Below are 25504 nucleotides of genomic sequence, written 5' to 3'. Positions count from 1 at the left end.
TGTGAAAGGAAATGAAATAAGCTTCAGTGGCAGAGAGATTCCAAAAGGAGCCGAGAGGTCACTCTGGTGGGCACTCTTATGCACACTTTAGACAACCCTTTTTAGGTTCTAAAGAATTGGGGTAGCTGGTGGTGGATACCTGAAACTATCAAACTACAACCCAGAACCCATGAATCTCGAAGACAGTTGTATAAAAATGTAGCTTATGAGGGGTGACAATGGGATTGGGAAAGCCATAAGGACCACACTCCACTTTGTCTAGTTTAGGGATGGATGAGTAGAAAAATAGGGGAAGGAAACAAACAGACAAAGGTACCCAGTGTTCTTTTTTACTTCAATTGCTCTTTTTCACTCTAATTATTATTCTTGTTATTTTTGTGTGTGTGCTAATGAAGGTGTCAGGGATTGATTTGGGTGATGAATGTACCACTATGTAATGGTACTGTAAACAATCGAAAGTACGATTTGTTTTGTATGACTGCGTGGTATGTGAATATATCTCAATAAAATGAAGATTAAAAAAAAAAAAAAGAGCAGTAAAGGTATTTACTAAGATAAAAACAATGAAGCTTTCTGAATGGTTCAATTCCTAATATATAATTCTGAATGGTAATTTTTTAAGAGCTTATTCCTTCAGGACAAAAATCTTCCTAAAACAAAACAATCCCGATTAATTTATAATGAACACTTTAAGTTTCTGTGTCAAATGAAGTAAAATTCAAAGTGTTCTGTTAAAGACATTATATTCTGGGCAACTTTTTACATTCTAAGCCTAAAAACAAAAAACCATGCACATATGAAAATGCAAGACTAAACATTTCTAATAATAAGGCTTAGCAAAATTATATTCTTTAATTCAAAAGATGGAAACTTGCTTCAAATTGGTTCAATCATGGTTTCTAAGGCAAGTTATTAAACAATTTATTAACTTCTTGAATTGGAATACTAGTGCACTTAAAAGCCCAGGATCAACATGGCACAATTTTCTAAAGCAATAGTTTTAACTTGGAAATTTTGGTAAGGAAAAAACTTTCTAGTTAGTCCTTGCAAAGTCTTGTTTTTCTAAAAGTTCCTAACTGTACCTTCAAAACAATCTTGAGAACTTTTTAGCTCTTGGCTCCCTTATCTTCACCATCTGCCAAACTAAACTCTTACTCATCCTTCAAGGCCTAATTTGAACCTGGCCTCCCTCCAAAATTAAGTGCCCTGTTAATCTCATTAACATTGCACATTTTCTTCATAGCACTTAGGATTTTATTTAAAATACTTTTGTATACATTATAAGGTAAGCCTCCCATTAGGGAAAGAATTGTATCTAAGCCATCTTTATTATATTCCTATTATCTAGCCCAGAAATTGATACATAGTAGGTATTCACTCCCTACTGGTAAAATGACAAATGTCTCTTAAGAGGCCAATTTTAATAAAATGTCAAATCTTAGTTTTTTTTTAAAAATGGCAAAATCTCTCATTGGTTTAGGAAAACCAGTCCATTCAAAATGAACAATATTCAGAACCCTAATGAGCCAAGGGAGATGTGCCACAAAGAGACTATGCTTGAACTGAGAGGCATTCCAGGAAACTAAAGTAACTGGGCAACAATATAGAATATAACATTTGCTGCAGATAAATTCAAGTGACTGCATGTTGGGAAGACTACCCTACACCTACATGGAGTTCTGATGTACAAAAACCATAAGAGAAAAAGAAACATGTTTCTCTGGGTTGTCAGTGACAACAAAATCAAAAGAATAAAAGCATGAAAATACACTCTGCAAGGAATAAAATTTGAGCAGTGGACATACATTCAATCTAGATTTAATATTACTGTTAGAGCTATTTAATGTTTAAGCAGCAACAGTAGCCTAAAAACAGAATCTAATCTTTTGTTCCAAAGTGTTCCTGAAATGTCCCAATCTGTACCTGTTGAAAAGCTAAGAAACAATAACCTTTTTCCTAAGAACCCATTTAGGAACCCCCTAAACTCAATTTTATTTAGAATGAAGATATTCACAACAATATTGTAAGGAAAATGTCATCTCCTGAGCTTCTAAAGAATGGAATTTAAAAAATCATTATGATCTCAAAGTTACTATTGGATGTAAAATTTTTTTGAAGATCACAGAAATCAAATTCTATTTTCTGACTACTTACTCCCTTCTTATTGAATTATTAAAAATTGATTATAGGCAACAAATTCACCAGAAATCAGAACTGATTGAGAGAAACAATCCTCATTGAAAAACAAGTTTATAAGGCCAGGAACTTTCTGACTTTGGTTGCTACCTGAAGAATCCAAGATATAGGTGGCTATTATGCTTACAAGTTAGTTCCTCCACAAACCAGTAGGAAATTTTATGAACCAGACATCTTCCCTAACCAGCCTAGACTCTTGAGAAAGAAGCAAAAAACATTATATATATATATATATATATATATATATATATATATATATATATATATATATATATATATATGTATGTTCTAGAAGGAACTTATTTGGATTTATGCTATATGTAAGTTTCATAAATATTTTTAAAGATAAAAATATCTTTTCACCTAAATAAAAGGTGAAATATCTGTTAAGCTGCCTGATCACCAACTTCCTAATATCATCCTATTGGTATGTTTTGTGGGTTGCTTGTATTATAAAACTCAAGCTAAAATCTCTCACATTCAAAGAAATAAAGCAGACCACTGAGCTGAAAATGGTCTGAACAGAAAAAACAAAAAAAAACAAACATACAAAAAAACCTAATATCCTAAGAACCTCCAAAGAAACCAATTTAAAAAAAAAAATTTTAAGCAGTATATGTACACAACTAAGAAACAGTCTTGGCACACAAATTTTTGACACACCAAAATTTCAACCTTAAAAAAAAGTCAAGAATCACTTGAAATACTGGGCATCTTAAAATAAAATAAATGCAAGACGAAAAAGAATCACAATAAAAAAATAATAACAAACATGAAGAAAATAACACATGAAAAGGTATTTAACAATTTAATGCAGATGAAAACATTGATTAAAATAAGATCCTTTCATACAACCTTTTTTATTAACACCCATTTATTGTCCAAGGCCACTACCAAAACAAAACATTAAAAAAAAAAAAAAAAAAAAAAAACTATAAAATAGGATTGAGAAAAATCACAAAGGAATGTAGTAGAATAAAAAAATAAACGCTATTAGAGAAAATAAATATGAAAGCCAAGCAACAAAGAGTCTTATAGTTGGCATTCTGAAAGAGAAAAAATCAAAAGGAAAACAAAAAAAATTTTAAGACAGAACATGCAGATTAGAAAACTAAGACAAAAAAACATTCTGATAAAGTTTGTAAACTATAGGGATAAGGAAAGAATTCTAGAAAACCAGTTAAACATAGAAGATTAAATACAAGTGTTTCATCGCCACCCCTTTTGAAACATCCCTAAAAGGATCATGAGGAAATTTAAAAGACACAAACACATGGATAAAGACAACAGGAAAGCAGAAGATGCAGACATGAGATGGAAATCTAAATTCTGGAAGCTAGAAAATGATCAACTGCGGAAGATCCAAGATGGCAGATTGGGACAGAGCAAAATTCTCCTCCATGAAAAACACGAGATAAAGGACAGAAAGCACTCCGGAACAGCAGTTTCAGGATTCCACCAGCTAGGCAGGTACTTCTACACCCACAGCGAGTGTGCACTTGGAGAAACCGAGAGGCTGCATTCAAAGACGGGTGAGTGTTGGGCCTGGAACACCGCTGGGGAACAGGTGGCTGGAGCCAGCTGACAGTGAGAGGGGAGTGACCTTCCACACCCCAGGCACCCTGCTCAGCACCTGGCATGAGTAATAACCCTTCACAGACCCATGGCCAGGAGACCCCAAGCCTGGGACTGGCCGTTGGAGCAGGCTGACGATCATGGAACGGGGTAGCTTTCCATGCCCCATGCAGCCATCTTTGCAAGCTGGCTGGGAGACAACCATTCACGGTCCAGCAGCAGAGACCTTCCTTGAGGGAATTAGGGATTTGATGGGCATATGACGGCATCCACTCTTCCTCCACTGAAGCCTACAGTGTGCACAGCCTAGAGGCAGGGGTGCTGCACACAAGTGCCAGGAGCCCTCCCCCAGTCCCAGGGACTCGTGTGTGCACAGCAGACAGGAGCTGTAGGGCATCTGAGCTGGAAGGTGAGACATGCACCCCCCTGCAGCCCCTGAGTACTCAACCTGCAGCCCCAGGACAGCCAGGACCACTGTGTCCTGGAGCAGACGCCCAGCCAAACTAAGCAAGGCATGCCCCACACCCACAGGGCTGGGGCCCCCAGTGCACACGGAATATTAGTGCATTGACTGGACCTCCACGTGGTTTGGACCCTCACTCAGTGCATAGACAAATTTGGGGAGAACTGTCTTGAGGGTAAGAGGTGGCTCAGGAGTGCCATCTGCTGGTAGGTCAGGGAAAGTGCCCTCCACTAAGCTGTAGTTCTGTCAAGTTATAGATAAATGTTCAATTAAGCCTGCATATCCTAAAAGAACCCTATCAAGATAAGTAAATGCCAAGAGGCCAAAAACAACAGAAAATTATAAAGCATATAAAGAAACCAGAAGATATGGATAACCCAAATGCCCAAATTAAAAAGCCATAGGAGACACAGAACTTGAAGCAATTAATCAAAGAAGTACTCACAAACACCAATATTATGGCTCAGGATATAAAAGACATGAAGAAGACTCTAGAAGAGCATAAAGAAGAATCTGCAAAAGTAAATTTAAAAAAACAAAAAAAGCAGATCTTATGGAAATAAAAGATACGGTTGATCAAATTAAAAAGAATCCTGAGACACATAACACCAGATTTGAAGAGGTAAAGGAAAGAATTAGTGAACTCGAGGACAGGATGTTAGAAAGTGAAAGCAGAAAAGAATGAATAGTGAAAAAAATGGAAAAATTTGAAATGGATCTCAGGGAAGTGATGGACAACAAGAAGCAGAAGCTCACAAATATAAGAATCATTGGTGTTCCAGAAGGGGAAGAGAAAAGAGCTAGGAAAATTATTCAAAGACATTATTGGGGAAAACTTCCTAACCCTTCTAAATGACATAAATATGGCAAATCAAAGATGCCCAACAAACTCCACATAGAATAAATCCAAACAAACCCACTCCAAGACATCTTCTGATCAGATTGTCAACTGCTGAAGAGGAGGAAAAAGTTCTGAAAGCAGCAAGGGAGAAGCAATTCACTACATACTAGGGAAACAAAGTAAGACTAAGTACTGACTACTCAGAGGGCACCATAAAAGCAAGAAGGCAGTGGTACGACATATTTAAACTCTGAAAGAGAAAACCTGCCAGCAAGAATACTTTATCCAGCAAAACTCTCCTTCAAAACTCTCCTTCAAAATTGAGGGAGAGCTTAAAATTTTCACAGACAAACAAATGCTGAGAGAATTTGCTAACAAGAGAACTGCCCTACAGGAAATATTAAAGGGAGCTCTACTGGCTGAGATAAAAAGAAAGGAAAGAGAGGTCTGGAGAAAGTCACAGAACTGAAGAGTTTTAGAAAGGATACCTTAAAGGAAATAAAGAGAGAGTGGGGAAAACTACATCTAACAAATAAAAACCAAAGGATAAGATGGCGGATCCAAGAACTGCCTTCACAGTAATAACACTGAATGTGAATGGATTAAACTCCCCAATTAAAAGATACAGATTGGCAGAACGGATTTAAAAATATGAACCATCAACATGTTGTTCACAAGCAACTTATCTTAGACCCAGAGACACAAAGAAATTGAAAGTGAAAGGATGGAAAACATTATTCCATGTAAGCTACAGCCAAAAGAAAGCAGGGGTAGCAATACTAATTTCAGATTAAATAGATTTTAAATTCAAGGATCTCATAAGAGTCAAAGAAGGACATTATATACTAACAAAAGGGACAATTCACCAAGAAGAAATAACAATCATAAATGTTTATGCACCCAATCAAGGTGCTCTGAAGTATAATGAGACAAACATTGACAAAACTGAAGGAAACAATAGATGTTTCCACAATAATTGTGGAAGACTTCAATGCATCACTCTCTCTAATAGATAGATCAACCAGACAGAGGACCAATAAGGAAACTGAGAAACTAAACAATGTGATAAATGAATTAGACTTAACAGACATATATAGAGCATTACATCCCAAATTACCAGAATATACATTCTTCTCTAGTGCTTACGGAACTTTCTCTAGGATAGATCATATGCTAGGACATAAAACAAGCCTCAATATATTTAAAAAGACTGAATTACTCAAAACACATTCTGTGACCACTATAGAATGCAACTAGAAGTTACTAGCCATCAAAGATATAAAACAGTCACAAATATTTGGAGGTTAAACAACACACTCCTATACAATCAGTGGGTCAAAGACAAAATTGCAAGAGAAACTGTAAATATCTAGAGACAAATGAAAATGAGAATAACACATATCAAAACTTATGAGATGGAGCAAAGGCGGTATTGAGGGGGAAATTTATAGCTCTAAAGGCATATATTAAAAAAGAAGAAAGAGCTAAAATCAAAGAACTAATGGAACAACTGAAGAAGCTAGAAAATGATCAACAAACTAACCCTAAAGCAAGTAGAAGAAAAAAAAGATTAAAGCAGAAATAAATAATATGGAGAACAAAAAAACAATAGAATAAAACCAAAAGTTGGTTCTTTGAGACTATCAACAAGATCGATAAACCTTAGCTAGACTGACAAAGTCAAAAAGAGAGAAGACCCAAATAAACAAAATAATAAATGAGACAAATAAAATACAATGAGACATTACTGCGGATCTCAAAGAAATTTTAAAAATCATAAGAGGATACTATGAACAACTGTGTGCCAACAAACTAGATTATTTAGAGGAAATGGATAATTTTCTGGAAACACATGAACAACCTAGATTGACCCAAGAAGAAACAGAAGACTTCAACAAAGCAATCACAAGCAAAGAGATCCAATCAGTCATCAAAAAGCTTCCTACAAATAAAAGCCCAGGGCCAGATGGCTTCACAGGGGAATTCTACCCAACTTTACAAAAAGAACTGACAGCAATCCTACTTAAACTCTTTCAAAAAACTAAAGAAAGTGGAACACTACCTAACTCATTTTATGAAGCCAACATCACTCTAATACCAAAACCAGATAAAGACAACAAGAAGAGAAAACTACAGGCCAGTCTCCCTAATGAATACAGATGTAAAAATTCTCAAGAAAATACTTGAAAATCGAATCCAAAGACACATTAAAAAAATCATACACCATGAACAAGTGGGGTTTATTCCAGGCATGCAAGGGTGGTTCAACATAAGAAAATCAATCAATGTAATACGACACGTTAACAAATAAAGAGGGAAAAATCAAATGATCATCACAATAGATGCTGAAAAAGCATTCGACAAAATCTAGTATCCTTTTTTGATAAAAACACTTCAAAAGGAAGGAATTGAAGGCAACTTCCTCAATATGATAAAGGGCACATATGAAAAACCCACAACCAGTATTCTATTCAATGGCGAATGAAAGCCTTCCCTCTAAGATCAGGAACAAGACAAGGATGCCTATTGTCACCACTATTATCCAACATTGTGCTAGAAGTTCTAGCCAGAACAATCCAGCAAGACAAAAAAATAAAAGGTATTCAAACAGGAAAGGAAGAAGTAAAAATCTCATTATTTGCAAATGATATATCTTATATTTGAAAACCCTGAGAAATCAACGACACAGCTACTTGAGCTAATAAACAAATTTAGCAAAGTGGCGGGATACAAGATTAATGCACAAAAGTCAGCAATGTTCCTATACACTAGAAATGATCTAACTGAAGTCACTCAAGAAAAAGATTCCATTCTCAATAGCAACTAAAAAGTTAAGTACCTAGAAATAAACTTAACTAAGGATGTAAAAGACCTCTACATAGAAAATTACATAACTTTACTAAAAGAAATAGAAGGGGACCTAGAGAGTTGGAAAAATACTCCATGTTCATGGATAGGAAGGCTAAACATCGTTAAGATATCACTCCTACCCAAACTGATCTTCAGATTCAATGCAATTCCAATCAAAATTCCAACAACCTACTTTGCAGAACTGGAAAAGCTAGTTATCAAATTTATTTGGAAGGGAAAGATGTCTTGAATTGCTAAAAACATTCTAAAAAAGAAAAATGAAGTGGGAGGACTCACACTTCCTGACTTTGAAGCTTACTGTTAAGTCACAGTAGTCAAAACACCATGATATTGGCACAAAGACAGACATACTGATCAACAGAACTGAATTGAGAATTCGAAAATAGACCCACGATCTATGGCTGACTGATATTTGATAAGGCCCCCAAATTCACTGAACTGGGACAGAACAGTCTCTTTAACAAATGGGGCTAGGAGAAATGGATATCCATATCCAACAGAATGAAAGAGGACCCCTACCTCACACCTTATACAAAAATTAATTCAAAGTGGATCAAAGGCCTCAATGTAAGAGACAGTACCATAAAACTCCTAGAAGATAATGTAGGGAAACATCTTCAAGACCTAGTATTTAGGAGGTTGCTTCTTAGACCTTACACCCAAAGCACAAAGAAGAAAAAATAGATAAATGGGAACTCCTCAAAATTAAAAGCTTCTGTGCCTCAAAGGAATTTGTCAAAAAGGTAAAGAGGCAGCCAACTCAAGGGGAGAAAATATTTGGAAACCATGTATCTGATAAGAGACTGATATCTTGCACATATAAAGAAATCCTACAACACAACGACAATAGTACAAACAGCCCAATTATAAAACAGGAAAAGGATATGAAAACACATTTTTCTGAAGAGGGAATACAAATGGTAAAAAACACATAAAAAATGTTCATCTTCACTAGCTATTAGGAAGATGCAAAAAGAATGGCTGCCATTAAACAAACAGGAAACTATAAATGCTGGAAAGGATGTGGAGAAATTGCAACTCTTATTCATTGCTGGTGGGACTATATAATGGTACAGTCACTCTGGAAGACAGTTTGGCAGTTCATCAGAAAACCAGATATCAAGTTACCCTATGATCCAGCAATTTCATTTCTCAGTATATACCCAGAAGATCAGAAAGCAGTGACATGAACAGACATTTGAACACCAATGTTCAGAGTGGCATTGTTCACAACTTCCAAGAGATGGAAACAATCCAAATGTCCTTCAACAGATGAGCAGATGAAGAAAATGTGGTATACACTACACAGCAGTAAGAAGGAACAAGGTTGTGAAACATATGACAACATGGATGAAACCTAAAGACATAATGCTGAGTGAAATAAGCCAAGACATAAAAGGAGAAACATTGTATGTTACCACTAATGTGAGCTCTGAAAAATGTAAAATATCTTATAATGTAGAATATAGGGGACCTAGAAATAGTCAGAAGCTAGTAAAGGGGGAACAATAATCTAATATGTACAGATATGACATTGAGAGTGATCTTTTTTTTAAATTTATTTTGATTGAGATATATTCATATACCATATAGTCATGCAAAGTGTACATTCAATTGTTCACAGTACCATTATATAGTTGTGCGTTCATCACCAAAATTAATTTTTGAACATTTTCATTAGCACACACACAAAAATAATAAGAATAAAAATTAAAGTGAAAAAGAACACTGGGTGCCCTTTTTTTTTTTTTTTTTGCCCCCATTTTTCTACTCATTCATCCAAACACTGGCAAAGGGGAGTGTGGTCCATACGGCTTTCCCAATCACACTGTCACCCCTCACAAGCTACATTTTTATACAATCGTCTTCAAGATTCATGGGTGAGGGTGATCTTAATGGTATGGGAATGGACAAGCGTGACTATGGTTCATTAACGGATTTAAAAGTATCAGTGACGCACTGAAGGCAACCATATTTGCAAATAGCTGTTTAAAGGCATGTAACCCACAGAGTAGCACCACAAACCTAAGTAAGTGTTAGCATGATATAAGGTATGACGCTGGTGCAGAGGGTTAACAACAGAGTGGTATGGAAAAACTACCCATTATGTATTAATGAATATATTCAATAGGAGCATCTTACCAACTCTACACTAATACTAGGGATGAATAATTAGCAGCTGATAAGAGCTCTGGGATGTCTTATGTTATGAGAATTGTTTAAAGTTGAGAGTGATGATGATTGTACAACTAAGTGAAGATAATGTAAGAAACTGACCCTTTATCTTGGGATAGAATATATATTAAGTAAAGTTAGGAACCTACAAACTTAATCAAACCCTCAACTTGAGGCTTGCTCTTGTGAAATTTAGAGTTGTAAATAGGAGGCTGAGCCCTCCTATAATTCTGCCTAAGACGCACCTCCAGGGAACCTCTTTTGTTGCTCAGATATGGCCTTTCTCTAAGCCCAACTCAGCAAATAAATTCATTAACACCACCCAACTCCCACCTCCCCACCACCACCACCACGAGAGACATGACTCCGAGGGGAATGAATCTCCCTGGCAACATGGAACATGATTCCCAGGAATAAGCCTGGCCCTGGCAGTGAGGGATTGAAAATGCCTACTTGACCAAAAGGGGGGAAAAAAGACAGGTACCAAGCTGAGTTCACAGTGGCTGAGAGATCCCAAATAGAATCGAAGCTTTCCTGGAGGTTTCTCTTATGCAAGCTCCAGCTAGACATCCCAAATGTCCACATTATGCCATACTCTTACCAAAAGTAGTCCCCAAATACCTAGGTGCCTATCTGAGACTCTATAAAAGATGCACTCACTAGGTTCTACCTTTCAGAAACTTAAATCCACCAGAGGGTTCCTATATGAGACAAGTCCTAAAACCCAGAGGCAACAGCCTCTTTTAGATCAACTAAGAGATTTGGCCCCTTCCCCATAATGTCGACACCTCCTTTCAATACGGACAAGTTAAAGTGCTCACTGCCTAGGCACCCCTGAAGATGGAGAAAAGATTAAGTGAGAGGAAGCTGCAGAAACGATTTAACAAAGGTCTATGAATAATGAAACTTCATATAATTATATATATATATAATATTTTGGATTCTGGGGTGTTAGAATGGCTGAAAGGAGGTAAATGACATGGTGGAACTGTAACCTATTAAATCCTTGAAATCTGTTCTATAGCTACTCATTGACTTGTACCTTGAAGGTCTTCACCTTTCTGTATATACTTTGTATTGCATAATAAGAAAAGAACTGAAACTGTGGAACTGTAACCAATAACAATTTTTGAAATTACCTATATGACTGTTTGTTGAGCTGTACATCAAGAGATGACAATTCTCTGTATGTATGTTTTATTTTACAATAACAGAAATGGCAGAAGTTGTGAAACTGTGACCCATGACATTCTTTGAAATTTGTTCTCTAACTACTCATGAAATTGAACTCTGAAAGTTATCACTGTTATGTATATATGCTAAAGTTCACAATATATATATATATATATATATATATATATATATATATAAAGGAAAAAATTTTGTAAATGGCAGTGTAGCTAATTCCAGGATGTTAAATTGTAAGGATTATTTGTTTCCCCAAAGGTTCTTGAAAGGTTTGATCATATAGGTTCTAGACTTATAGACTCCATATACAGCCGCAGTAAGGATGAAACACCAAAGTGAAAACTGACATTCAAAGGCATCACTGTCCAACAGTCCAATAAAACTGGGAACTATGGAAATGTGCTATATCCATGCTGTCCAATATGGTAGCCACCAATCACATGTGGCAACAGAACTCTTGAAATGTGGCTAATGCTACTAAAGAACTAAATTCTTAATTTTATAGCTACATGTGGCTAGTGGCTACTGTATTATGCAGTTCAGTATGAGAATTCTACCCCCAGCTCACTTTCTCCTAAATGCTAGAAACCTGCTTATATCCCCCCGACAGGCAACTGGGAGATTTCCCTTTGAGGGAACTAACTGACCCAAGAGAAAATATTTACAGACACTGACAATTTGGGGGAATTCCCCCAACTTAAACCTGGTAGCCATTTGCTCATGCTATAGTATGGGTTCTCCAACTCTAGTCTTAGGATCCATTTACAGTTTAAAAAATTTTTAGAATATTTAGTAATTTATTTGAAAGTAATACATGTTCACTGTTTTTCTTTAAATAATTGTATTAAAAAAAAAAAAAAGCAGTGAGGAGAGTGGCACTGTTTTCATTTTTCCAAACTTCTTTAATGTTTGGCTTAATAGGAGACAGCTGGATCCCCACATCTGTCTCTACATTTGATCTACTGCCTTATCAGAGATCATATAGCCTTTGGAAAATTCCACTGTATGCATGTAAGTGAATGAGTGTGAAACAGGCAAACAATATCTTAATATCAATAGTATTATTATGAAAAGTTTGGGCCTGTAAGATCTCAAGAGACCCCCTAGAAGAATCCCCAGACCACACTTTGACAATGGCCACCCTACAATGAAGCCCTCTAGTTGAAATGTCCCATTACATAAACAGGTTCAGCAACTTGCCACCTCTTAATTATTCAAGAACAAACAAGTCACCAGGAATTTAAGGAAAGCCTCCAACATGTAGGAAAGAGAACAAAAATAGCTAACAGAGAAAGGAAACTCAGAAAACAAAAATAATGTAAGAAACAGAATAAACTTCAAAACAAAATATCAATATCCTCAACAGGGATGAAAGATTTCCATTAAATATGAACAGGGTGTTTATACAAAAAAAGAATATTCTGAGAACAAAGAACTTGCTCTTGGTAACTAAAAATGATCAGGAAAAAAAGTCAGTTGAAGAGTTGAATCATATAGTTGGAAAAATCACTTAGAAAACAATAACAACAAAAAAAACCAACAGTCAGAAAATATAAAAAATTACAAGGATCAGTCCAGCAAATTCAATAACTAAACAGGAGAGTTCCAGAAAAAAAGAACAAAAACAGAAGGAAAGAAACGATAAAATAAATGATGAAAGAAACGATAAAATAAATGATGCAAGAAAATTTCCTAGAATTGAAGAAAATGAGTTTCCAGAATGAAAAGTTGCCAGCACAGCAAAGTAAAAAAATCCACCTACAAAATATCAAAACACTGAGGAAAAAAAGGAGATTCTCAAAGCTTCCAGACAGTAAAAACACATGTCACATAAAAGTATCAGATTTCTCAACAACACTGGAAGCTAAAAGAAAAAAAGCAATGCCTTTAATACTCTCAGGAAAAATGGCTTCCAAAATGAAATTCTATACCCATAAAATCTATCAATCAGTTTTGAGGGTAGAATAAAGATAGTTTCTGGCACATAAGGTCTCAAAAGTGAATACCTACCCCTTCTAAAGAAGCTACTGCAGGAAGAAAAGCAGGAATATGCACCAGGATAATGGTGAAACAAAGTCCAGGACAACTGTGCAGAATCCTAGAAACAAGTCATCTGGAAGAAGACAACAAAGACTCAGAGGGCTGTCTCTAAGTAAAAAAAAGAAAAAAAAAATGGAAATGACAATACCTCATGTGTTTGAACTTACTGAGAATAAGAAACTAAATTCAGGAAAAGGGAAAGAAGGAATCATGAAGAGAGGAAACACTATAGTACTTTATAAGGTTCAGTTGTAATATTAACAGTCATAATAATGTAAATATTAAATATTAATTTTATAAAAAAGGGTGATAAAATCATATTGTGGGGGAGGGTATAAGGGAAGGAAACTGTTGTTTAAGAACTAAACCTGGGAGGATCTAAGATGGCGGCATAGAGAGGAGTGGAAGCAAAGCAGACCCCCTGGAACAACTAAAAAAAACCAGAAACAACTAGTAAATAATCCAGAATAACTGCAGGGGACAAACGTGACCATCCATTCATCATACACCAACCTGAATTGGGAGGAATGCCCAAGATCACAGCATAAAATTTGTAAGTAAGAACTGTGGATCCAAATCGGGAGACCCCTCCCCCACAGCCCGAGCTTCAAAGCCTCTTGGTGCCAGACAGAAGCTCTCTCCCAGCAAGCTAATATAGCTCAGCTGAGCTCCAACTGGGGTTTTAATTAGCAAGTGTGAACTGCTCACTACAAGGTACGAATCCCCAACAAGTAGACAGAGGCTTTGGGTGATGACTGACCTTGGGGAGCTGGAGGGTCACCTCAGACTAGCTCTGTTCCTTTTTCAACTCAGTGGAGAAAGCCTCAGCCATTTTCAGTTCCCAGTTCTGTGACCCAGACAAGGGTGGAGATAGCACAGGCAGAGAGAGACCACTGAAATGCTAATGACCTCCCCCTAGGGCATCTATCTTCTCTAAGAGGACAGGGGTGGGGCCCAGTTCTACTACCTGCCTTTCATTCAGAACTTGGGGAAAAAGAGCCACACCTCCTTACACCAGTCAAGAATTACAGGCTAACAGGCGCCACCTTCTGGGCAGAAAAGCACAGTGACCAGAGGCATCAGAGGGTGTACCAATTTTCTAAGACATACCCTCAGGGAAACTGGATACTGAATATTTCTTCTTTTTGGGACCTTAGTCCATTCTGGTTTGGGGAGGCCTGACTGGGGTAACCAAGGAAACCATGCCTAGACAACAGAAAACTACAACCTACACCAAGAAAAATGAGGTTTTGGCCCAGTCAGAGGAACAAACTTGCACTTCAACTGTGATGCAGGAATTGAAACAACTAATAATAAGTGAATTCAAAACGTTTAGGGAAGATATGGCAAAAGAGATGAACCATATAATGAAAACACAGGACGTACATAAGGTAGAACTTGAAAATCCAAAAAACCAACTGGCGGAATCTACGGAAATGAAAGGCACAACACAAGAGGTGAAAAACACACTGGAAACAGACAACAGCAGATCTCAAGAGGCAGAAGAAAACACTCAGGAACTGGAGAACAAGGCAACTGAAAGCCTACACACAAAAGAACAGATAGAGAAAAGAATGGAAAAATACAAGCAACGTCTCCAGGAACTTAGAGACAAAACAAAAAGCAAGAATTTACGTGTCATTGGTGTCCCAAAAGAAGAGAAGGGAAAAGGGGCAGAAGCAATAATGGAGGAAATAACAATGAAAATTTCCCATCTCTTATGAAAGACATAAAATTACAGATCCAAGAAGTGCAGCATACCCCAAACAGAACAGATCTGAATAGGCCTACGCCAAGACACTTAATAATCAGATTATCAAACATCAGAGATAAAGAGAGAATCCTGAAAGCAGCAAGAGAGAAACGATCTATCACATACAAAGGAAGCTTGATAAGACTATGTGTGGATTTCTCAACAGAAACCATGGAGGCAAGAAGGAAGTGGGGTGATATATTTAAGATACTGAAAGAGAAAAACCACCAACCAAGAATCCTATATCCGGCAAAACTATCCTTCAGATATGAGGAAAAGCTTAAAATATTCTCTGACAGACAATAACCGAGTCTGTGAACAAAAAACCTGCTCTTCAGGAAGCACTAAAGGAAGCACAGCAGACAGAAAGGAAAAGACAGGAGTGAGAGGTTTGGAAAACAATTTTGGGAGATAGTAGCACAGCAATGTAAGTAGACTGAACAAAGATGACTCTGAACATGGTTGAAAGAGGAAGGCTGGGATCATGTGGGACACCAGAACAAAAAACAAAAGATAAGGACTGGGACTGTGTAACTCAGGGAAACCTAGGATGCTCAACGATTGTAATAAAAGGCACAAATATGTTTTTACATGAGGTACAACAAATGAATGCCAACATTGCAAGGTGTTAAAAATAGGGTGGGATTGGGGGGAAAATACAATCAATGCAAACTAGAGGCTAAAATTAACAGAAACATTGTATTATGCTTCCTTTAATGTAACAAAAGCAATACACCAAAGCTAAATGCATACGGGGGGGTGGGGAATAGGGGAAGGGTATGGGACTCCTGGCATTGGTGATGTTGTCTGACTCTTTATTCTACTTTAGGTTAATGCTATTTTTCCTTTTGTCACCTTCTAGGTATCAAGTTTTTTTGTTTGTTTGTTTGTTTTTCTTTTTCTCTTGCCTTTTTCTTTTGCCTCTCTGCCTTCTTTGACTCTTCGTCTGTCTTTCTGGAAGAAATGTCCTCATATAGAGAGTGGCAATGGTGCTCAATACATAAATACGTGACTATACAAGGAACCAACGGTTGTTTACTTAGGACGGAATGCATAGTGTTTGAACAAAACCATCTTAAAAGAAATGGGTTGATGAAGAAACCCTGAGGGCACTATATTGAGTGAAATAAGACAGACACATAAAGGCAAATATTGCAGGGTCTCACTGATATGAACTAATTATAATATGTAAACTCATAGACATGAAATATAAGTTACCAGGATATAGAATGAGGCTAAAGAATGGGGAGCAATTGCTTATTATGAGCAGAATGTTCAACTAGAGTGAACTTAAATATTTGGAAATGGACAGGGGTGATGGTAGCATGTCATGAGAATAACTAACAGTGCTAAAAGGTGTGTGAAGGTGGTGGAAAGAGTAAGCTCAGAGTTATGCATGTCACCAGCAGGATAGCTGGAGGTTAAAAGATGGGAATGTATAAAACAGTGAATCTTTGTGGTGGACAATGTCTGTGATTAACTATACAAATATCAGAAATCTCTCTCACGAACTAGAACAAATGTATGTCACTATAACTAGAGGTTAATAATAGAAAGGCATATAGGGAAAAAATATATACCTATTGCAAACTATATACTACAGTTAGTAGTATTTTAACATTCTTTCATTAACAGTAACAAGTGTACTATACCAAAACTATGAATCAATAATGGGGGGGGGGCATGGTTAGGGGTATGGGAGGATGTGAGTTTCCTTTTTTTTGTCTTTGTTTCTTTTCTGGAGTAGTGAAAATGTTCTAAAAATTGAAAAAAAAAATTATTGTGTTGATGGATGCACAGCTGTATGGTGGTGTCGTTGGCAATTGATTGTACACTTTGGATCTCTGGATAGTTGTATGGTATCTGAACAATCTCAATAAAAATTAAAATTAAAATTAAAATATTAAAAATTAAAAATTAAAAAAAAAAAAGAACTAAACCTTAATCTTCCCTAAAAACAAAAAATCAAGAAAGCACAATGTGCCAGTTTGGATGTATTATGTCTCCCAAAACGCCATGTTCTCTAATGCAATCTCATGGGGGCAGACATATTAGTGTTGATTAGGTTGGAATCTTTGGATTAAGCTGTTTCCATGGAGGTGTGACCCACTCAACTACGGGTAATACCTTTGATTAGATTATTTCCATGGAGGTGTGGCCCCGCCCATTCAGCATGGGTCTTGATTAGTTTACTGGAGCATTATAAAAGTTCACAAACAGAAGGACCTCAGAGCAGCTGCAGCTGAGAGACACATTTTGAAGACTGGCCAATGAAAGCTGACACTGACATTTTGGAGAACGCCATTTTGAAACACAACTTGGGAGCAAGCAGACACCAGCCATGTGCCTTCCCAGCTAACAGAGGTTTTCTGGATGCCAATGGCCTGTCTCCAGTGAAGGTACCCAATTGTTGATGCCTTCCCTTGGACACTTTATGGCCTTAAGACTGTAACTTTGTAACCAAATAAACTACCTTTATAAAAGCCAATCCATTTCTGGTGTTTTGCAAAACAGCAGCATTAGCAAATGAGAACACACACTATACATATAGTAGGAATGTATAAATATGTTCTGAAATACAGAAGCAAATACCCAAGGAAACAATTAAAAGAGAAGAAAGTGAAGAATCAGGAGTGGGGTGAGTGAAGGCAGGCAACTGCTGTTTTTCATCACAAACCTAAAGAATGCTGTTTCACTTTTAACTATTAACATGCAATAAAAAAAAAATAATAAATTTTGAAAGAAAAAGATGACAATCCTACAAGCATCCAGGAGGAATAAAATTAAGTTTCCTAGAAAAGGAAAACAATGGTCTCAGAATTCCTCTCTAAGACACTGTAATTTCCAAAGATGGCCACAACAATAATTTTCCATATATGTCCTTCCATAATGCGGCTTTGGTGCTACTCTCATCAAGAGACAGGATCGGTTCCAAAATAATGTGAGCACACCATGTGACTATTATGACCAATAGGATGCAGTACCAGTGATGCAGTACCAGTTCTGGGTATAGCCCTTACTAGCCAGGCAGCTTCCTGCCTCTTGGAGCCATGAACCACTATGTAAGAAGTACAGGCTTCTAAGCTGCTGGAGAGAGAGGCCAAGTAAAGGAACACTGAGGTGCCCAACATGTGAGTAAAAAAACTATCTTGGACATCCAGTTAGCCAAGCCTTAGGATGATGTGCTGGTTTGAATCTGTTATGTACCCCAGAAAAGCCATGTCCTTTTAATTCAATCTTGTGGGGGCAGACCTATTGTTGGGTGGGACTTTTGATTAGGTTGTTTCCATGGAGATGTAACGCAGCCCATTCAAGTAGGATCTTAAGTCCCTTGCTGGAGTCCTCTATGAGAGGATAAAAGACAGATGAAACAGAGAGCTCAGAGACGCTTAGAAAGAAAACTCCCCGGAAGAAGAAAGAAGGACATATGGAAACTGAAAAAGCCATTTTGAAACCAGAACCCAGGAGAAAAAGGACCAGCAGACGTCACCGTGTGCCTTCCAAGGTGACAGAGGAACCCCATATGCCATTGGCCTTTCCTCAAAGAAGGTATCTACCTCTTAATGCCTTAATCTGGACATATTCATGGCCTTGGAACTGTAAATCTGCAACCTAATAAATCCCCATTGAAAAAACAAACAATCCACTTCTGGTATACTGCATTCCGGCAGCTTTAGCAAACCAAAACAGATGACTTCAGTCCAAGCCACTATCTGACTATGAATGCATGAAACCCAAGTAAGCACTGCCCTAGCTGAACCCAGCAATCTAAAATTATGAGAAATAATAGTAACTTGTTTTACGCCACTAAGTAGTGGGGTGATTTGCTACACAGCAACACATAACCAGAACATCTCTAAAGCAACAAGGAATGCTGGAGGACAATGTAGCAATGTCCATAGAGTGTGGAAAGAAAAGCATATGTCTTAAGAATCCATATCCAGCCAAAATGTAATTTATTCACGTGAAAATAAAAATACTCTTAGTAAAATCTATATGGAAAAATGTAGGGCCAGGCTGAAATAAGGCACTTGCATCACAAAGCAAAAAGAAGGTATACAAAATAAGGATTCACCTAAAATCAGTTTTTTTAAAAACCTATAAGCCTAAGGAAAGCAGAAGAAAATAATTAGTAAAGATAAATGAAAACAATGAATTAGAAAACAGAAAAGCGCTAGAATTTGATAAATCCAAGAGTTGATTCTTTAGCTATTTGTGATAGGCAGACTCTAAGAGGGCCCCTAATGATCTTGGGCAGCCTCTAAGATAGCCCCCAATGATCCCTATTCTCCTGGTATATGTGATCCCTTGAGAATGGGCTTATACCTAACAAACAGAATACTTCCAAGATTTCTCTCTCCCGCTGTCTTAGATCCCTCAATGGGTGAAGCAAGCTACCCTGTTGTGAGCAGACCCTATGGAGAGGTCCACATGGTACGGCAAGGAACTAAGGCTCTTCTTAGTCTAACAGCCCACAAGGAACTGAAAGGAGCCTGCCAATAACTTTATTATGAGAGCCTGCAAGTAGAAACTTCAGGCCCAGTGAAGTCCTGCAATGACTTCAGCCTCAGCCAATAGTTTAAATGTAACCTCATGAGGCACCTTGCCAGAGGAACCTGACTAAGCAGCTCCTAGATTCCTGACCCAGAGACACTATGTTTTAATATTTGTTATATTAAGTTGATAAAGGTTTAGGATAACGTGTTACATGGCAATAGGTTAAAACACTATCCTTATCAAGAGGAAAAAGAAACCGTAAATATCAAATGTCCATTGAGAAGAAGGAAATAAACCAAAGATAGAAAAACCAAAATTATACAGAAGACCTTGCATAACTGTTGCTAATATATTTCAAAAGCTACCAGAAATGAGTTATTCTCTAAATTAGTTCAAATTATCAGAACTAAACCGAGAAGATAAAGCAAACCATGGGAAAAGATTTACAAATTGGAAAAGCATTACTATGAAAAACAAAGGGGGAGGGAAGAGACAATTTTCTCTAGCGAGTTCTTTCAAATGGTCAAGAAACAGTTTCAGAAATAATTTCAACTGCTTCGGAATACAAGGATGGAAAGCTTGCAAACTGTTTTGAAGACAATATAATGTGATTCCAAACCTAACAAAGACAGCACAAACTAAAAATAGACTGATTTCCAAAATGGAGACTGATGCAAAATCCTAAACACAATATTAGCTTAAACACATTCAGGAGTACATTAAAAGACTACTATACCAGGACCAAATAAAGTTCCTTCCAGGCATGTATATTAACATAATTCCCTCAATTAGGTCAATGGAGAAAAACTATACAATCATGTTTCTTTAAAATTGCTCAACCTCAGTAATTTTTAAGATGCAGGTTAAAAAAAAAGTATTATCCTTTACAGTGTCAAAAATTAAAAGTTATACTATCTAGTACTGATTGAGGGGGTGATAATACAGGCAATTTCATACACTGTTAATGAGGGCTTAACTTCCAGAGGGACTATAATTTGGCAGTATTTGTTAAAATGAAAATAAGTTCATAATGTTTCTTTCAGCAATAGTTTTATCCTACAAAAATATTCAATGTGCAGCCAAAAATAAATGTGTCTTGGTGGAATCATCAAAGATCAAAGTCTCAATTTTACAAGTCCAGAAACTCATTTTTTAAATGAGACCCAACAAAATTGTGATACATTAAATCATTATAAAGTGTAAGTCTGAAAATATATGCATCAAACTCATAGCTGAGAATTACCTCTGAGGAGTGAGGCTGGAAGGATTTAAGAGTTTATTTTCCTATACCTCTAAAGTTCTTTTTTTAAAATGAAACAAGCTGTAACATAAGTAACACATTCTCTCTGTAAGTATTCAAAGATGATTGATAAAAGTAAAAAGTTCTTCTTCACCTCTTCCCATCCCCAAATCTCATCTCCATCCATTTCAAAGGTAACCGTTGTTTTGGGCTTAGTATCTAGCCTTCCAGATCTTTTGCTATTGGTTATGTATATATAAGAAATAGTTATAATCTATCTATATATATATATAAAATACATAATATATAATATATATACCCACATACACACACACACAGCAGGTGCTCAATGTTTTTAAATGAATATTGCATTATTCATCACTGTACCTGCTTCTCTATGTGCATTTTCTCTAATATAGATATCTAGAAATAAAACTGCTAGGCTAAGGGCATATGCATTTAAACCTCAATTAGGTATAGCAAAATCATCTTCGAAAAATGGTATAACTTACTTACATTACACACACTCAACAGTACCCATTTTTCCACACTGTTATCTTTTTTCTTTCTGATGGGGGACTTCTGTTCTGGAGTGGTGCCTTTTTTTTTTTTTTTTTTTTCCTACTTTCTAGTTCTTTATATATTCTAGCTATTAATATTAATTCCTTTGTCTGCAATTTCCTTACCAGCTTCCATTTGTCTTTCAACTGCATTGCACAGTTAACTTTTCTATAATAACTTATTTTGTTTATGGTTTGTGCATTTTACTTAAGGCTACTACTACCATGTATTATAAACATTGCCTCTTATATTTATATTTTTCTTTAATAGTTTTACAGTTTTGTTCTTTGTTTCTGGATCTTTAATCTGGAATTTGCTTTTGCCTATGGTGAAGCAGAGATCTATTTTAAGTATCTTCCAAAAATACAGTCAAATGTCTCCAAACCATTTATCAAGTAGTCCAATCTCTGGTCATTTAAAATCCCATTGTTATTACACACTAAATTTGGGTCATGTATTGGTCTGCTTCATTGGTCTCTCTATTCTTTACAGTACCATCACATTTTAATGACTATACAATGTTTTGATATCTGGTAGGGAAAGCATCTTATGGTGGCCTGGAGTTACATACCCCAGAAAAACATGTTCTTAATCTTAATCCATTCCTGTAGGTGTTAACTCAAAAAAATAGGACCTTTTGATAAAGTTACTTTGGTTAAGGTGTCGCCCAACTGAATCAGGGTGAGTCTTAATCCTATTACTGGAGGCCTTTTAGAGAAGGTCACACAGAGAGAAGCCTCATGGAGCAGCTAGAAGTCAAGGGAACCAGGAAGAAAAAGGAGAAGATGCCATGTGCATCACCATGTGATGGAAAAGCCAAGAAACCCCAATGTTTGCTGACCAGCCAGACGGTACTGACCCTGGGAAGAAGCAGGCCTTCTAGCTTCTGAAACCATGAGCCAACGAACTGTTGTTGAAACAATTCATTGTATGGTATTTAGCAGCCAGAAAAACAACTTGTATTATTTTTATACTTTTAAAAAGCAAAAAAATTAAAATAAAATGTATTTTCATCCAAGTAATAAAAGTTCAAAAAAATATTTGTAGCTTAATTCAAGTTTCCCTGCTTTCCTTTTAACTCACCAAAAAATATGAATATAAAAATCTTTTCAGAAAGAAATTTGCAGCTAAATCATCTATTTATAAATTATTTCACTAATTTCTGATGTTTAAGCCTCAAAAACAAACACATTTCTGAATTTCTAAACTTTTTAATGACATCTTTCTCCAGAGGGCTGATCTCCTATGGATCGTCCACAATGTCTAAATAGCACCTTATGGATGACCAGCCTCAACAACAGATGGAGAATTAAGCAGTATCAAAGATATCATTACCCATTCTCCTGTTTAAACTGCTTTTTAAGTTTTAGTTCACTAATGCTTGACTACCTTTCATCTCTAAAAATGTTTATAAAACATTCATTACATTTTACAACCTCTGAAGGGAAATTATATTTACCACCTAGTTAGATGACTTGCCCCAGGACTTAAGTGAGTCAGCTATATGTTTGGGAAAATTCAGGAGGTGCCACCACCCAGATTGGGGCTTACATCTTTGCGGCCTTAACAGATAAAGAGAAATGCACATTTCATTCATGTCAAGACTTAAGAAATTATAATAACTGCACCAACTATATACATACATGACAACATTTTTTAAAATATGGTCACATACAAATATACAAAAATAATGAAGGATCACCATAACATTTTCATGTTAAAGGAAAAAAAAATCCTATGGTCATATCTGATTTGATCTCTTTGCCCATTTGTACTATTTTCCTTCATTTTGACAACAAACTCAGTTTCCACAAACTTTTTGGTTTGTGAAACTATAATGTAACTTATCTAGGAACTGATGTGAAAAGTTGAGGTTTTAATTGCTTTTTTAATACTTTTCAACATGAAGATGGAAAACATTAACATCATGTATGGGAAAGGCAATGTCAATGCTAATATTTTCTAAAATCAAAATTTCACCTGGCCAGACTAGCTAAATGACAGCATATTCCAGTGCTTTGAAGCAACTGCTACTTAGTCAAAAAATGCAGATCAATAACGTACAGGCATTATGAAAAAATGTGCAGTTATCTTAAGTAATACATGTAATTTGCAAATCTGTATATATATATAATGTTACCTTTTCATGTATAAGATATACACACCCTTTTAAAATTTGGAAGGGTATACAAGTTAACAGTGACTACCCATAAGGAATATTTCAGATGAGAGAATTGTTGACTTTTCACTTCATGCCCGTTCTACATGATTTGAATTTTATATACCACCAAGATACACTATATTTTTTTAAAAAGATTTAAGAAGTTCACCTGTTTAAATCACACATTCAGTAAAAATGTACTGAAAATTTCTTACCTACTTTATCGAGCTCCTGGTTTGGAATTAAGAATATACTTTTTATCTTCTCCAATTTTTCAGATATTTTTATTCTTATCCTAAAATAAAAACAATTTTATCTTTAATGTTTCAGATTTACTTATCAAAAAATATCTTCATACGATGTCATATGAATGGTTATTTCACTATCTTTGATGTTTACCTATGCCTCCTGTTCTTAGAAAAGTAGTGACAAACATAAGCAGTTGTTAGAGCAGCAGCAGAGGTATCGCTTGTACCTTGAAAATCCTGTGGCCAAATATACATTGTCACAGAGGACCACTTTTTAACAGCCTCAAGTATCTTAGGAGCTCTCGACATTAACCAACAGTGGTGATGACGGAACAAACATTCGTAGTCATTTTAGATGCCTTAAAGTGAACTGAAGACAAGAACCATCTACGGAAGTAAAAAGATTCTGCCAGCTCAAAATTGCAACATTACTTTAGGTTTTTCTCATACACACATTTTTTTTTTCATATCTCAGTTCTGCCATTTAAATATTGTAGGACCCTGGATTGAGTTTTACCTAATGTCTCTCAAAACTCAAGACTCTACATCTGTAAAATGGGCATAATTATACCTACCGCTGGAAAGTCCTTGGAAGGACCTCAAAGAAGGAACTCAAAATGGCAGGACCCTTTCCATTCCTCGCAGGCTTATAAAAATTCCTCCCGTCCTCCCTCCTAACGAACCTCCACCGCCTTGGCTGCCTCCCACCCCGCACTCCCGCGGGGGACACCAGTTCGGTGGAGTCCCGCTCCGCTCACCCTCACCACACAAAGGGCTGCCACAGAAATGCAGCACCATACTCGGGGAGGTAAAAGAAGTTCCCCAAACTTCTCATTTGAGACAAGAGGGAAGGGATGCAGGACCGAGCAGCCCCCTTCTCCACCATCAAGTCCCCGGGACTCCCCGCCAACCACACGCAGTATCCCAGCCTGAGCTACAGGGAATGAAAAGAGACCTTCCCGACGTTGAGAAGAACATCCTTAAACTCACCGCGGAGAGCTGGGAGACCAGGCTACTCCAGAGAGCCGAAACACTGTCCCACAGCCTCCCGGCAGATGTTAAGAGCCGAAAGTAGTCCCCGCCCTCCTCCGCTCCGAACGGGGCGGGGCCTTACGGAGCCTCAGGACGCAGGCGCAGGCTCCTGGCACTAGTCAATTGAGCGGCATCCACCAATGGAAAACTGCGCGGGTCGCAGTTCGAAAGTAAACTGCCGGCAGCGCTGGCCGAGGTTGGGGTGAGCCCTGGAAGCCTCTGCACTAGACCCGCGGCCAGCTTTCAGCGCCTGCGCACTTAGTGCGAGCCGCCTCTCGCCAGCTTGGGAAGCCTTTCGGGCTGTGCGGGCTTGCGGCAATCTTGTGTGGTGGGGTGGAGTCCCGCCAGGCGAAGCGGGATGGCGCCCAAGGCCCCAGGAGAGGCGAGGCCAGAACCAAAGCTCGGGCGGCCGAGAGTTTCTGGAAGAAAGATTGATGGAACTACTTTTCATATGGAGCCAGGCTGGCACGTTCTGGGTCTAGACTTTAAAGCCCAGTGTCTTCCACTGTTAACTCACGGGTTCTCTGCCCAGAGAGGTCTCCACCCGCCCTGCAGGCACATTCACACCAGCACTGCCTATCTTGGGCAAGCTCCGTCCTCCTGTGGGCGGAAGTTTCCTTTTGTGCACGACTTCTGAGGATGCTGACCTTCCAGAGTACTTGG

General features: G+C 37.2%; 1 protein-coding gene across 8 annotated transcripts in view; it reads right to left on the bottom strand.

Annotated features, from left to right (window-relative positions):
- TRIM59 (tripartite motif containing 59) overlaps positions 1-24880 on the bottom strand; it is a 28178-nt gene extending 3298 nt beyond the window's left edge. The window contains exons 1-3 of one of the 8 annotated variants that reach the window (XM_037841775.1): positions 24800-24880; positions 23777-23856; positions 13320-13422 (exon numbers count right to left, since the gene is read on the bottom strand). Coding sequence is in view for 1 of the 8 variants with exons in the window: in XM_037841735.1 (XP_037697663.1) it covers positions 23781-23856; positions 23961-24118 (234 nt within the window). In the remaining 7 variants the exon portion in view is untranslated. Of the gene's footprint in view, positions 1-13319; positions 13423-23776; positions 23857-23960; positions 24197-24799 lie in introns of those variants that run through there. The other 7 variants (XM_037841735.1, XM_037841760.1, XM_037841757.1 and 4 more) reach the window with 7 other exon arrangements.
- Positions 24881-25504: the final 624 nt, after the last annotated feature.

The sequence above is a fragment of the Choloepus didactylus genome, chromosome 1, assembly GCF_015220235.1.
Source record: "Choloepus didactylus isolate mChoDid1 chromosome 1, mChoDid1.pri, whole genome shotgun sequence".
Classification (NCBI taxonomy): Eukaryota; Metazoa; Chordata; class Mammalia; order Pilosa; family Megalonychidae; genus Choloepus; species Choloepus didactylus.
This window is presented reverse-complemented; position numbering and strand designations above follow the sequence as displayed.